Here is a 12579-nt window from a genome sequence, read left to right as displayed (position 1 = left end):
ATGCAACAAGTATATCTTGGGCTGCGACCCAACCAAATTACATTGTGAATGAGAGTGTTGCTTGTGTTGGCACAACTGTAATTGGAATGGATGGCACAATGCCAGCTCATCTCTGCATCTGCCCTTCCTCTGTTTCAACCTGATCGTAGTGGAGTACAAGAGGACCTGGGAGCAAGCGACGCGGTACTGCAAACAGAGTCACAAGCCTGGCCTCTGAGACCGAGCACCTTCTGGCCCTGAGCAAGATCCAAAAAGTTGCCATCACTGAGCGGGTGTGGATCGGCCTGCGTTACCTGGAGGACCACTGGCTGTGGGTCAATGGTGATCCTCTGGAGTATGAGGCCTGGCCCAAAGGAGGAGATCAGGACCACCAGTGTCCAATACGGAACCGCTGTGGAGCTTTAACCAAAGAGGGACTGTGGGAGAACTGGAACTGTGAGGACAAACTTAACTTTATCTGCTATTAAATCTCATTCATGTTATGAAAGTTTTCAACAGCTCACTCTTGCTGGAGGTAACATTTTAGATTTTGTTTGAAAGTGCTTAGTCCAAATGTAATTAAAATTGGTGGTTGTAATGGCTGGTTTTGGCTGTGCAATAGTCATATCTCATGGCTCTCTTACAATGTTTAGTTGAAACATGCAAATGTAACTTCAATAAATCAACAATAAAGCATAGTCCACTTCTTAATTTCCAATACAGAAAAAAAGTCAAAATCATTTTTAAAAAACAGGAAGATTTATTGACATTAAAACCCAGCAGGCACGGCGTCTGTCTGAGCAAACACATGCACAGACCAAATACCTACGAACAATAACAATGACCGTAAACAAAATAGTCACAACAGAGAATCAACGGAGATAATCAACGAGGTCAAACCTCCATATGTGAATTACGGCACATTTAGATACAGTTTGTGTTACACAGCAAACACTGAAATCAACTCTTGTCATTAAACATCTCTTTTTGCTACACCACCTTCTCTGTTACATCACACTGGACATTAATGACCTTGCTGTCACAACTTTCAAAACTCTTCCGTGTGTTTACACTTTGGGTGTGTAATGATCCTTTTTGTTCAGACCAATAAGTCTTTCAATCTCCTCCATTAATGAGATCTTCTATTTGGCATTATTTCTATAAACACTTTCCGCACTCAATTTACGTATATCATCTCTTTTTCATATCACTAATAAATAACATTTATAGCTATGGGCAGACTGAACAATGAACATAAAAATACAGCCTTCTTTGTTACAACCAATAATTCTAAATTTGTGGAATAAAACGTTAATATTTACATCCGTCCAGCGCTGATAAGGATTCTGTATAACTTTTATAAACACAGTGGCACAATGATTAAGCAATGCTTCACTTGCAAGCTTAATGTTCTGAAAATATGCTCACAGGAGGTGATTGACAACAAAATCCAAAGTAAAGATTGCAAATACACCCCGTCATTAAAATATTTACTTAAAGGTACACTAAGCAGGATTTGTGGATTGGTGTAGTAATCACACAGAGTAATTAGCCAGAGAGAGAGAGAGAGAGAGAGAGAGAGAGAGAGAGAGAGAGAGAGAGAGAGAGAGAGAGTGAAGAGAGAGAGTGAAGAGAGAGAGCGTTCTAGCACACAAATAAACACACCAACCTTTCCTCACCACTCTGCAGGAAGGTGCTGCATTTGCATTGCTGGAATGTATTTAAATGCAGAGCTTCGTCCTGTCGCTGCATGTGTGTCTGTGTTTGTCGAACAGACGCAGCACAAGCACATAGGGTCAACGATGTGAAAGGGCTGCACATCCTGTGCGCTGTCATTGGCTGGGTGTTACACACCCATGTGGGGCCCAAAGACTATAGTTGATGCCCAGATTCATCTTGAACACAGCAAAATACGAAAAATATGGGGCCGACACCGCCACACACTTCTTGTGGGTTGTTATTGATAGGGATTACTTTTATATTGGTCTATACATTGTGTTTTAGGGAAATCCTGCATATAATACCTTTAATGTGTAGGGCTAAAAACAAATTATATGAAAGTGTTAAACACAGGAATTGCAAATTGCATTGCTGTTTTTATCCTAAAAAAAAATAAGAATTAAGCATTTCAATTACAAAACCTATAAACTGACTGAAATGATATTATAGGTCTGAATATTTTTAAACCCAGATGTGACAGATTCTTCGTGATCATTACTTCTTTAAAAAGCACATCTGGTTTCACTATGCTGAGTCACAAAATGCATCACAGTGGCAACAAAGGCTTTCTTGGGACTTTCTTCCCATAATGCAGCTGTGTGAGTACTTGTGATTGTGTGAGCCTGAAACAAATTAGATATAGAAGCAGATAAAGTATGCTTGTTATTGGCAAGTAAGAAGCATTGCTCAATCTTAGGCAAGTTTTGTAAATATGGCGGAAGCCAGAGCTCTTCTCTCTGCAGTGCTTTGCTTTTGGTTACCTCAGCAGATGTACAGAACACCAGCTTGCTGAGAGTCCCGTTTGTATTGACAGCATTTTGAAACTCCTTGTCAAAGGCAACAATGCTGCCCAGCACAGTCACAGACCCTCGGCAGCCAGACCTCAGGGTGTCCAAACATAAATAGTCACAGGAGGAGTAAGTTCACTTCACCGTAGGGAGTGTCACTTTAGACTTACAGACACAAACTGGCACATTTTCATAAACATTTAAAGTGCCCATATTATGAAAAAATCACTTTTTCTGGGATTTAGGGTGTTCTTTTGTGTCTCTGGTGCTTCCACACACATACAAACTTTGAAAAAAATCCATCCATGCTGTTTTGAGTGAGATACAGTTTCTGAATGTGTCCTGACTTCAGTCTCTGGGTGAGCTGTTCAAAATCGGCACGGCTTGTGACGTCACAAGCCGAAACGAGCAGGCTAACCGCAACCATTAGCTCGTTAGCATGCTAATGCTAATGCTAACGCTAGCATGCTACCTCGTTCTCAATAGCAAAGCACTGCTACAACACACACAAGTTCACCATAATCTACAAAAGAACTACTTACATGTGCGCCCTCATTTAGAAGTCTCCCAGCTAATCCTGCCTTGTAAGTGACCGAAGTTGTAGAAACAGCCTTTCTTTTACTGTCTATGGAGCTAGCTAGCTGACATGATCTACATCTGAGCTACTGCACATGTGCAGTGCAATCAAAGATAGTACAGAAGAAGAAGAAAAGAGGTCTCACTCTGTAGCTAAAACAGAGACCAGGTGAAAAGAGGATCTGTAGCAGTGAGAGAGAGCACTGCAGTACAACAAAAATATGGTGTTTTTAGAAAATTAAACCATGTAAACCTATTCTGGTACAACCTTAAAATACAATTATGAACCTGAAAATGAGCATAATATGGCTGCTTTAAATATCACACACACACACACACACACACACACACACACACACACACACACACACACACACACACACACACACACACACACACACACACACACACACACACACACACGCACACACACACGGAAGTGTTAAACCTTTCTCATATTTGCTTAATATGATGGTGTTAAAGGCGGCTTTAGCTAAAAAGACAACACCAACAAAACAAAACAGAGTGTCTGTCTGGTTCTTAGAGCTAGACAGAGACAGAGAGGTAATGCTGAAAGACAGTACGTGGATTGGTGCTGGAGAACAAACACCCTCACGGATTACTGACTACATACATGCAACAACAGGCAAAATAACACACACGCACACGCACGCACGCACGCACGCACGCACGCACGCACACACTTATCCACCTGGTTCCACTTCTCAAAATCTTGGTAGTGCTGGTTCACAGCTCCCCTTTTCTTCTTTCATGGGGCTTTCAGTGAGAAGAAAATGTACATCCTAATACCCTCATATTTCATTATTGTGGTTCAACCCTGATGCTCTTCAGGATTTGAGGCCCATTCTTGCCATCAGCTGTTCGTAGACAGTCCAAGCCATGGCAGCCATCAGAGTGCGTCTCAGAGACCTGGGTACAGCCCCACGGAAAAACCCGCCCATGCCATGCTCCTGGGGGAGAAGACAGAGCAGGAAAGTTCTGAATGAAATGTTACTGATGTAGTTGCCATGCTACAACCTAGCCAGCAAGAATGAGCTGCTTCTCCCTGAAAATGGCATGCGCATGCAGCAAGAGAAAAACTGACAGCTGTGATTAAATGAGCACACACCATGTAGATGTAGCGGACAGCATCTCTCGTGCTCCAGTGGGATGGGCTGATTTGAATATGGGTCTTCACGACGTCCGCTGGCTGTGTGGCCAGCGACGCCATGACACCTGCCACCACCCCACAGCTAAAGTTCACCAGCGGAGCATATGGCGACGAAGTTACCTCTGAGAGAAGAGAAACCAGGGATCAGGAGAAAGTAGAAGAGCACGTTTCAACAAAGAGTGGAGCTCTTTGTTGTTGTACTCATTGAAAGAAATACAAACAGCAGTTTCTATCCAAATTTAGCGCAAATATTCACACAATTTTCAGAAAAACTGGCAAAAGAAAATTCTAAATAATGTGCGTGCCCATCCACTACTGCTATGCAAATATTAGGAGTTGGGCACATGCAGATAAACAGGGCGCGATGAGATGGCTCCAGTCAAATCTCAAATAATGGAAAACTGTGTGAAAAACACAACACAATATTGAATTTATTTTAATGTATTTGAGAAATGTTCCTGTCTTCATGTCGGTCCTCACAGATCTGATGTTTTCATCTGCCACAATTTTTCGTCTCTCCAGTGACGAGTGCCATTTAAGTTCATGTACATTATGATTTAGTTTTAAGCATTTGGTTTTTATCGATACACCAACTTTTTCACCTCAGCTAAGCCTTTTTGGCATTTAAAAAAAAAAAAAGTGCATAAAAACAGGTGGATGAAAATGCACTTCATGTTGTTGGCCATCTGGGGGCATCAAAAAACCTTTAGGTTTAAGGCATACAGTACAAGCAGGTAAAGGCCACCTTTGGAGGACAAATATTCAAAAAGCACTAAACCTTTCATTACACACTTAACTGATTTTCCTGCTGCTCATAATGTCTATAGAAAACAGTGGTTCACATTTAAATGACCTCCATTTTAATTTGCTGATGCCGTGTGGCTCTCACCTTGAGGCATCGCCTTCTTGGCCTGGCTGTAGAACATGACGTAGATGCCGGAGAACGGAGCGTCTCGGAGCAGCGTGGCGGTCAGCCCTGAGAACAGGGCCCTGATTCCCTCCGTCTCATACACACTCCTCAGAGCCCCTGCCACACTCACATAGTTGTAGCAGCCACTCTAAAACAACATATGAACATGGAAAAGGAATATGGTTTATTTACACTGTTGCTTTTTATGACACTAATTGCCTTTTTTTTTTTTTTTACAGCAGTGATACAGATGGCTGCTGTGGACTATGAGTTGTGGAATTTGGTAATTCATTTATGGATCCTAGGTGTTATGGTCATTCATTGGGTACAATGTCTCACAGATACTTCATGGTTCATTCATTGGTCACCATATTTGTTATGCTCAGCTATGCAGTGTCATGTCAGTCAATGAGTGCTATAACTAAGCAGAACACCTGATTAATGAATATGATGAAGGTGGACATATCATTAAGGGACATTCTCACTCTTTGTTGAATATATCATAAATCAATAGCAAAATTGAAACAAATATCTTCTTCTGTTTTCTACTGCAGCAAAAGTAGCCCTGCATTTGCCTGGTTCCAGAACTTTATAAAGCAATTTAAAAGGGACTGGTGTTGTGCTCATTGACGTCCGTTTCCCCAGTTTTAAAAACAACCCACCAATCAGAGCTTTGTCGGCGAGATTAAGAATGGGAAAGTCATCTTTCTGTGTCATAACCAGAAAAATAGCAACATCTTACTTATTTTTTTTTTTTATGAAAATGGTACTTTTGTTCTAGGTCTTTATTATTATTTATTAAAGGAAGACTCCATACACAAGTATTACTACATAATAAGACTCCTCCAACACAAAAAGTAGCTTCTAGCTTCTTTCCTGTCGCTTGACTGTTCATAAAATACTTTTGTTGGTTCAATACTTTTAGATTATTGTCGCCTATTTCAAACGTCTGTCTGCTAAAGGCCTTTTATTCCAGGATTAAATCCCACCAGAAAAAAGTGGCTCAAACCAAAATACCCGAAACAGGTAAAAAACAGATTACAAAGAGAAATCATTGCCTAAATGCAATCATACATTAACAACTGTCTTGCATTGTAAACTGCCCAGTTAACAATTCAAAAACGCCAATTAAACTTGACTGTGAGATGATCAGAAAAGTAGTAATGTCCACAAATCATATAGCACATCTCAGGTCATATGGGCTCTGAGCAGAGGTCGCATTAACCAAATATTTTATGTCATTGACAACGACGGAAAACTCTGAAGGCTGTTTGTCATTTTGACAGATGAGAATACTGAGGGCGATCTACCATAACTGTAAAGCTGGCTTTAGCCATCAAACTGCAAAATGTCACAGCAGCTGAGTGTCCAAGGAGTCTTTAAAAAGCCCAATAATTGTGATAGCGATAACAAACTAGGTGAAAAAAGAGGGATTGATGCGGTGGAGGATGAAGGACAAGCAAGTTATACTGATAATGTTTATTAGACAGCAGCAGCTAACGTAAAATGAAATCATGTCAATCATAAATTAAATATGTCTTATCATTAAAAAAATATTTATTAATGATTAATTGATTATGACAGAATATTTACAAAATGACGGCAGCGAGAAAGTCTAACACAACTTCTGGCTCTGATGTCTCTCAGTATGTAAAGAAACTGCTGCTCACCTCAAAGCGTGTCTTGATGACTGTGAATGGCAGCATGCAGACGCCAGCCACAGTTCTGGCACCCGCTCCAAGCAGAACAGCCTCGCCAGCGTTGGGTGCCCGCTCTAGGAAGTAGTGCTGCTTTAGGGAGTAGAAGGTGCTGAAGTAGATGCCCACCCCAGGGATGCAGCGCACAAATGACTGCCAAAGAGAAACAGAAGTGTTAAACCTTTCTCATGTTTGCTTAATATGATGGTGTTAAAGGTGGCTTTAGCTAAAAAGACAACACCAACAAAACAAAACAGAGTGTCTGTCTGGTTCTTAGAGCTAGACAGAGACAGAGAGGTAGTGCTTATGTCAGCTGAAAGACAGAAAGACTGTACGTGGATTGGTGCTGGAGAACAAACACCCTCACGGACTACTGACTACATACATACGTGCAACAACAGGCAAAATAACTGCAGGAACTCTTGTAAATGTTGAAAAAGATAAACAGGTTCACTAACTCACTGGTGACACTCCCTTCCACAGACTGAAGAAATTCTCTGTCCTGATAACGTTGATTAAAACGTTGAACATCCCCACCTTTGGTGCACTGCAGGATGAAATTTAGTAATGGTCACAGACACATTCAAAAGGTGCAAAAATGTAACAAAACAAAGACACTCAAAGACAGACAAAAGATAACCAGTTTGGATTTTCATAGTGTGAACAATAAACCGTAGAACAATAATTACCTACAGAAATTATCTGCTGGAAATTGGTACTAAGGCCTCCACCTATGGATTGTTGTTTAAAAATAAAATTCCACTTTTAGCCGTTACCATCTCCTGGTCCTGTTTTCAGTCAGGGGCAATTGTAACCTAGCAGCCTGACAGTATGATTACATAGTGCTGGTGTGACTAATTGCCCTATATGGGTCATAACAGCAGATTCAGGCTGGCACTGCTTGCAAATTGTGTCCTGCCATGCTGTGTATGTATGTGTTGTTTTGTGTCTGGAGAGCATGTTGTGTGTGTGAGTAACTCGGTAAGTCAGAGAGAGAAAAAACAAAAGCAGAGCAAAAGAAAGGGGGACATGCTGATGTACATGCGTCTAATGGCATATGGAGGCAAAATGTGTAGTGGGTGTGTTTCCATGTTCATACACATGAGATGTGTATGAACACACACACACACACACACACACACACACACACACACACACGCACACGCACACACGCACACACGCACACACACACACCCCAGTTTGGCATTGTTCTGTAGGGTCTGCAGCCGTGTCTTGACCAGATCCAGAGGCTGGAAGAGTAGTGTAGAGCAGGTGCCGCTGAGAGAGCCACACAAAAAGGCTTTGAGAACTGGATGAGCCTGAGGATGATGACAGAGGGATGGAAAGAAAGAGAGGATGGGGGAATGGCAAAGAGAGGAGGACATAAGGGAGAGAAGTGATGAGAGAAATAAATGGCAGACAGAGAGTAGGCCAGGAGAGAAGGAGAAGGGATTGGTCACAGTGTAAAAAGCATAATGTGTACAATGTACCATTCAACAACTTTCTCGGCATTGATCACCTCTTGTTGAATGCCACAGATTCTCTCGAAAAGGGCAGGAAGATATTATCCAAACAAATATCTGCATTAACAAATCCTGACACAACAGAAATGTGCCACCAAGTAATGAACATTATCTTATATACATATAAAGGACTTTCATTTTAACATAAATCTGCTTGTATGACATTTCCGTTACAAAAAACAAGCCTGTAGCTCAGAGCAGAGGCCAGGTTCCCACAGAGTGAAGATGATGGAGATGTGCAGAGACAGTCCACACACGCACAAACACACGCGCACACACACACACACACACACACACACACACACACACACACACACACACACACACTGTTGGGTAGAATTAAACATGGACAGACAGACACTAAATGTAGCAGCATTTGAACAGTTACACAGAAAAAACATGTAAAAACAGAAAAGAAAATGCTTATAATAAGGCAATAACCACAATTATAGCAACAAATACAAAATAAAATGTGTGCACCATACATAAGCTGTCTGCAGCACACACAACATTCAATACATACTATATGTAGCTTCTACATACACACACACATGCCACTTTAATGCACACATGCACACTCCTACCTTCCTGCCTGGGGCTCGGCTCTGAGAATCCAGTTTTTCCTGCATTTTGCCCTCTTTCACGTCCCTCTCTATGTGATGCTGCTATTACATATTATAAAATAAACGTCCATCTCTCTTACAAACCTTCCTCACCCCCCCATCTCTCTCTCTCCCCCCGCCGGCCCACAATGGCTTTCTGCTGCTTCTCGTGCTCCCTCCCCCCGTTTTACAGCCAAATAAGAAGCTTAATCCAGCCTGCGTTTTTCTATGGGCTCCTATCTTCATCTTTCAGAGACACACTCACACATCTGTATCTCTCTCTCTCCCCTTTTCAAAGCTCACTGCTAAACTGCATCTTTGTCAAACAGTATGAGTCATGAAGTGGCTGTGTGTGTGTGTGTGTGTGTGAGTGTGTGTTAGGTGGTTTCAGGCACTTTCACTAAATCTACAGCAGCCATTTCAAAATAAAGCACATGGCTTTCTCATTACAGTGGGCGGGAAGAGAAGTCATGTTGTTCTGGATAGGCAACTCTCTAATGTAATTAGCAACCAGCTAAAAGGCAGCTGGTTTTGTATTTGGGGGTTTAACTATGGGTGTGTACTGCTGTGAGACAACATAAAGGTTTCCACTGTCAGAGAGTTTGCCACACTGTTTATACCATGGTAGTTATCCCTTAAATATCTATAGATGTATTAGGCCATTGTGGGCAATGTTACATCAATATTATGGTAATATTGGAATGGATTTTAGTGTGAATTTGACAATGTGTTAAAATTCATAGTTTGTCAGGTATTTACGCAGGAATTAATTGATTTTTCTGGACAATTTATCTCAATATATATATAGATATTATGAAATAAAAGCGCACACACACACACACACACACACACACACACACACACTGTAATAGAGGATTTTCTATCAGTATTTGCCGACATGTAGTTGTAACTGCTGAGCCATTTTCAATCATTAATCAACCACTAGTAGCTTAGTTGGACAGTCAAATGGTTAAAGGTGAAAATGTGTAACTGCTTAACAAAATAGCAGAATATTAAAATATGTAATATAAATGCTACATTTCAAATGTTTAGAATCACTAGATTGACTCATGATTATAGTGTATGATTATTTTAGGAATTATAATGCATGATTGATATTTTTCTAATTAACTTTTTTTTTTAAATCTCACGTACCCCCTGCAGTACTCAAAGTACACCTATTTGAGAAACACGATAGATATAAATACCAAAACACTGCTCTAACTGACAGACTGAGTAGCCTACACTGGCTGTATGATGACCACAATAAACAGAGGCAGTATCCTACAGGTGCACTCACCGATGCGAACTCCATCTTTGACCTGGATGCGGAGTCCAGTTTCTCCCCTGGTGTTGCCGTCTTGAAGCTGGTTAAATTTAGCCAACGTTACTAAAAATCAGATGGCAGCCATGAGTCACATTTCAAAACAATAAGGTCGTTTACAAAGTCTCTATGAAGCCTGTAGCAACAAGCTAGTTTAGCTAATTAGCTAGCTAGTTGTCAGAGTAGGTAGCGGGTAACGTTAGTATGACATCAGCCTCTTAGGAGGACAGGCTACTTCCAAGTCAGATACAGCGACACATTCCGCTAACGTTACTTTGAAGGCAAACGCCGTAAAACCTACCAGCTATGACAGCCAGTTTGTTTTTAAAAAAAGATCGCCGAAGCTTCGCCATAGATAGCTATCTAGCTATGAGCTTCACTCGGCCAGATAACGTTAACTTACACTACTTGACTAGCTAGCTAGCTAGACTTAGCATGCCACCTTCTCTTACCTGCCTTTGAAGTGCGTTAAGGAGTGATGGAAGTGATAGTCACACCTGCCAGCTTCAGGAACACCATGTTTAGTATTTACTGTGACGATCTGTGAACGTTTCTTAAGAGTCTAATGGTAGTAACTTTAGACATTAATATTGCCAGGCTGAATACAGAACTTTCTGGCAATGCTCGTCAGCTAGCTAACGTTAGTGAACTCACTCTCGTTAAGTTATTTAACTTTAGTCTGGCTCTCTTCTGTTGTTAATGTCCCGACGTGGGTCGTGTCCCAAAAGCTGTTTTTCTTAGAACATTTTTAACTGCAGTAATAAATGTCGTACAACAGTGACTGGCGTAATCGCGACTTGCTGTGCTGCTGCGACCGTTAGCATCTGGCTAGCAAAGTTCACCTCCAGTGTCGACACCCATCATCTCACTGCTACACACAAGTTAGCTATAGTAGCTAAACTTACCACCACAACATTCCACAGGGTGCATTGGTTGGTTTAGTCAGTGATGAAAATTGTGTTTGTGTGCGAAATCTGCATTATAAGGCACACACGTATGTATAATAGAGTTTACATTCTGCTGTTTTAGTTAGAATGTTTTGGAAAACAAGCCGGGGTATGTGTACAATGTGATTCAATGCAGTGACCTAAGGGTGTCGCTGTTGTTCCGTTTGTAGGTATAAAAATGTATCTTTCAACCAGTTATTCAGTGTATCATACTGTGCATCATCTGGCAACATTTTTACAATGACATACCCTTATTGTTTATACTGCTTAGATTCAATGATTATTTAAAAAATCTAATTCTGTCAGCAAAACTGAATACAATACTTGCGTTTAAATGAATGAATAAGAACACTTTTAACCTCCCCAAAACCAAAAAATATAAAATAACATATGCCTGAATATCATTGAGTCCTAAAGTGTTCAGTACTAGGCTATATACATAAATAAGACATGAAATAAATAACAGTATGAATAAATACAGAAATAATGTATCACTGTGAAAGTAAATGAGCGACCTTATTTAATTCATTCATTAATAATTTAAACACTGAGTCTATGTAGGATTTTAAGATGTTTGTGTTTTTACAACCTACATATGTGAATCTCCTGGCATAGTGTGGCTTAGTATCCACACTTTAAAATTATTTCAAACTCTTGCGACTCTGTCTTGAGACCCTATACTGTACAGACAAATCATTGTCACAATTTAACTAGCATGCCCTTTCTTAATTAAACAAAAAGCCCTCTAATACCTGCATAATTCAAACAGAAACTCCTTCACAACTGAAACATATTCCTGAGTATATACTGTCACAGTACCCTATAATTGATAACAAACATTTTGCAAAGAAGGGGTGATATTTAGCGTAACATCAGTTAAAGTTAGGTGTAGATTTAATTCACAAATGAATGCATTTAGAGAGCTGCATTTAGACTCAAGAAATGACTGGCTGTAGTGGAATGTGAAACCTCAGAATGACTATAAGGTTCATAAGTTTTACAGTTCAAAGACAAGACATCCATTGTTGATAGGATGCTTGCTGAGACTTAAAGACTTCACAAGGGATTGCAAGTTTCAGCTCTCCCTAATGGCAGCAGCATTATTTTGCTGCAGAAGCCTCAATAGCGTTTGCTGAACTTTGAAATTCTTCAGAGGGTTGTGGATTTAGTCCCTAATCATATAAAAATTTGCATTAGGACGGGTTTTTTTCACAGCCATGTGGACAGGAGGAATGATTACGGTTTCAGTATATGTGAGTGTTGTTTGAAGACACACTTGAAAAAAATATCTACCTATCATTTAAACCAACAACTTATCAACATGAGGTAACACATAAAGACAC

The 12579-nt window shown here is 40.5% G+C and overlaps 1 protein-coding gene across 7 annotated transcripts; it reads right to left on the bottom strand.

Moving 5' to 3' along the window:
- Nucleotides 1-1801: 1801 nt before the first annotated feature.
- LOC116042859 (mitochondrial glycine transporter B-like) lies at nucleotides 1802-11384 on the bottom strand. 7 transcript variants are annotated; one of them, XM_036000392.1, is made up of 10 exons: nucleotides 11195-11384; nucleotides 10266-10355; nucleotides 8035-8159; nucleotides 7303-7387; nucleotides 6814-6993; nucleotides 5123-5291; nucleotides 4192-4355; nucleotides 3830-4033; nucleotides 3719-3746; nucleotides 1802-2695 (listed from the first exon to the last, which is right to left on the bottom strand). In XM_036000392.1, exons 2-8 carry the CDS (start codon nucleotides 10278-10280, stop codon nucleotides 3911-3913), a joined length of 861 nt encoding a protein of 286 aa, XP_035856285.1. In that variant the 5' UTR covers nucleotides 10281-10355; nucleotides 11195-11384; the 3' UTR covers nucleotides 1802-2695; nucleotides 3719-3746; nucleotides 3830-3910. The 7 variants fall into 7 exon arrangements, with proteins under 7 accessions (XP_035856285.1, XP_035856280.1, XP_035856283.1 ...); XM_036000387.1 differs by having other exon boundaries at nucleotides 10266-10332; nucleotides 11195-11368; XM_036000390.1 differs by lacking the exon at nucleotides 11195-11384 and adding an exon at nucleotides 10742-11174.
- Between the last annotated feature and the right edge of the window lie 1195 nt (nucleotides 11385-12579).

The sequence above is a fragment of the Sander lucioperca genome, chromosome 4 (genome assembly GCF_008315115.2).
Source record: "Sander lucioperca isolate FBNREF2018 chromosome 4, SLUC_FBN_1.2, whole genome shotgun sequence".
Taxonomy (NCBI): Eukaryota; Metazoa; Chordata; class Actinopteri; order Perciformes; family Percidae; genus Sander; species Sander lucioperca.
The sequence above is the reverse complement of the archived record's forward strand: the minus strand, read 5'-3'. Positions and strand labels throughout refer to the sequence as shown.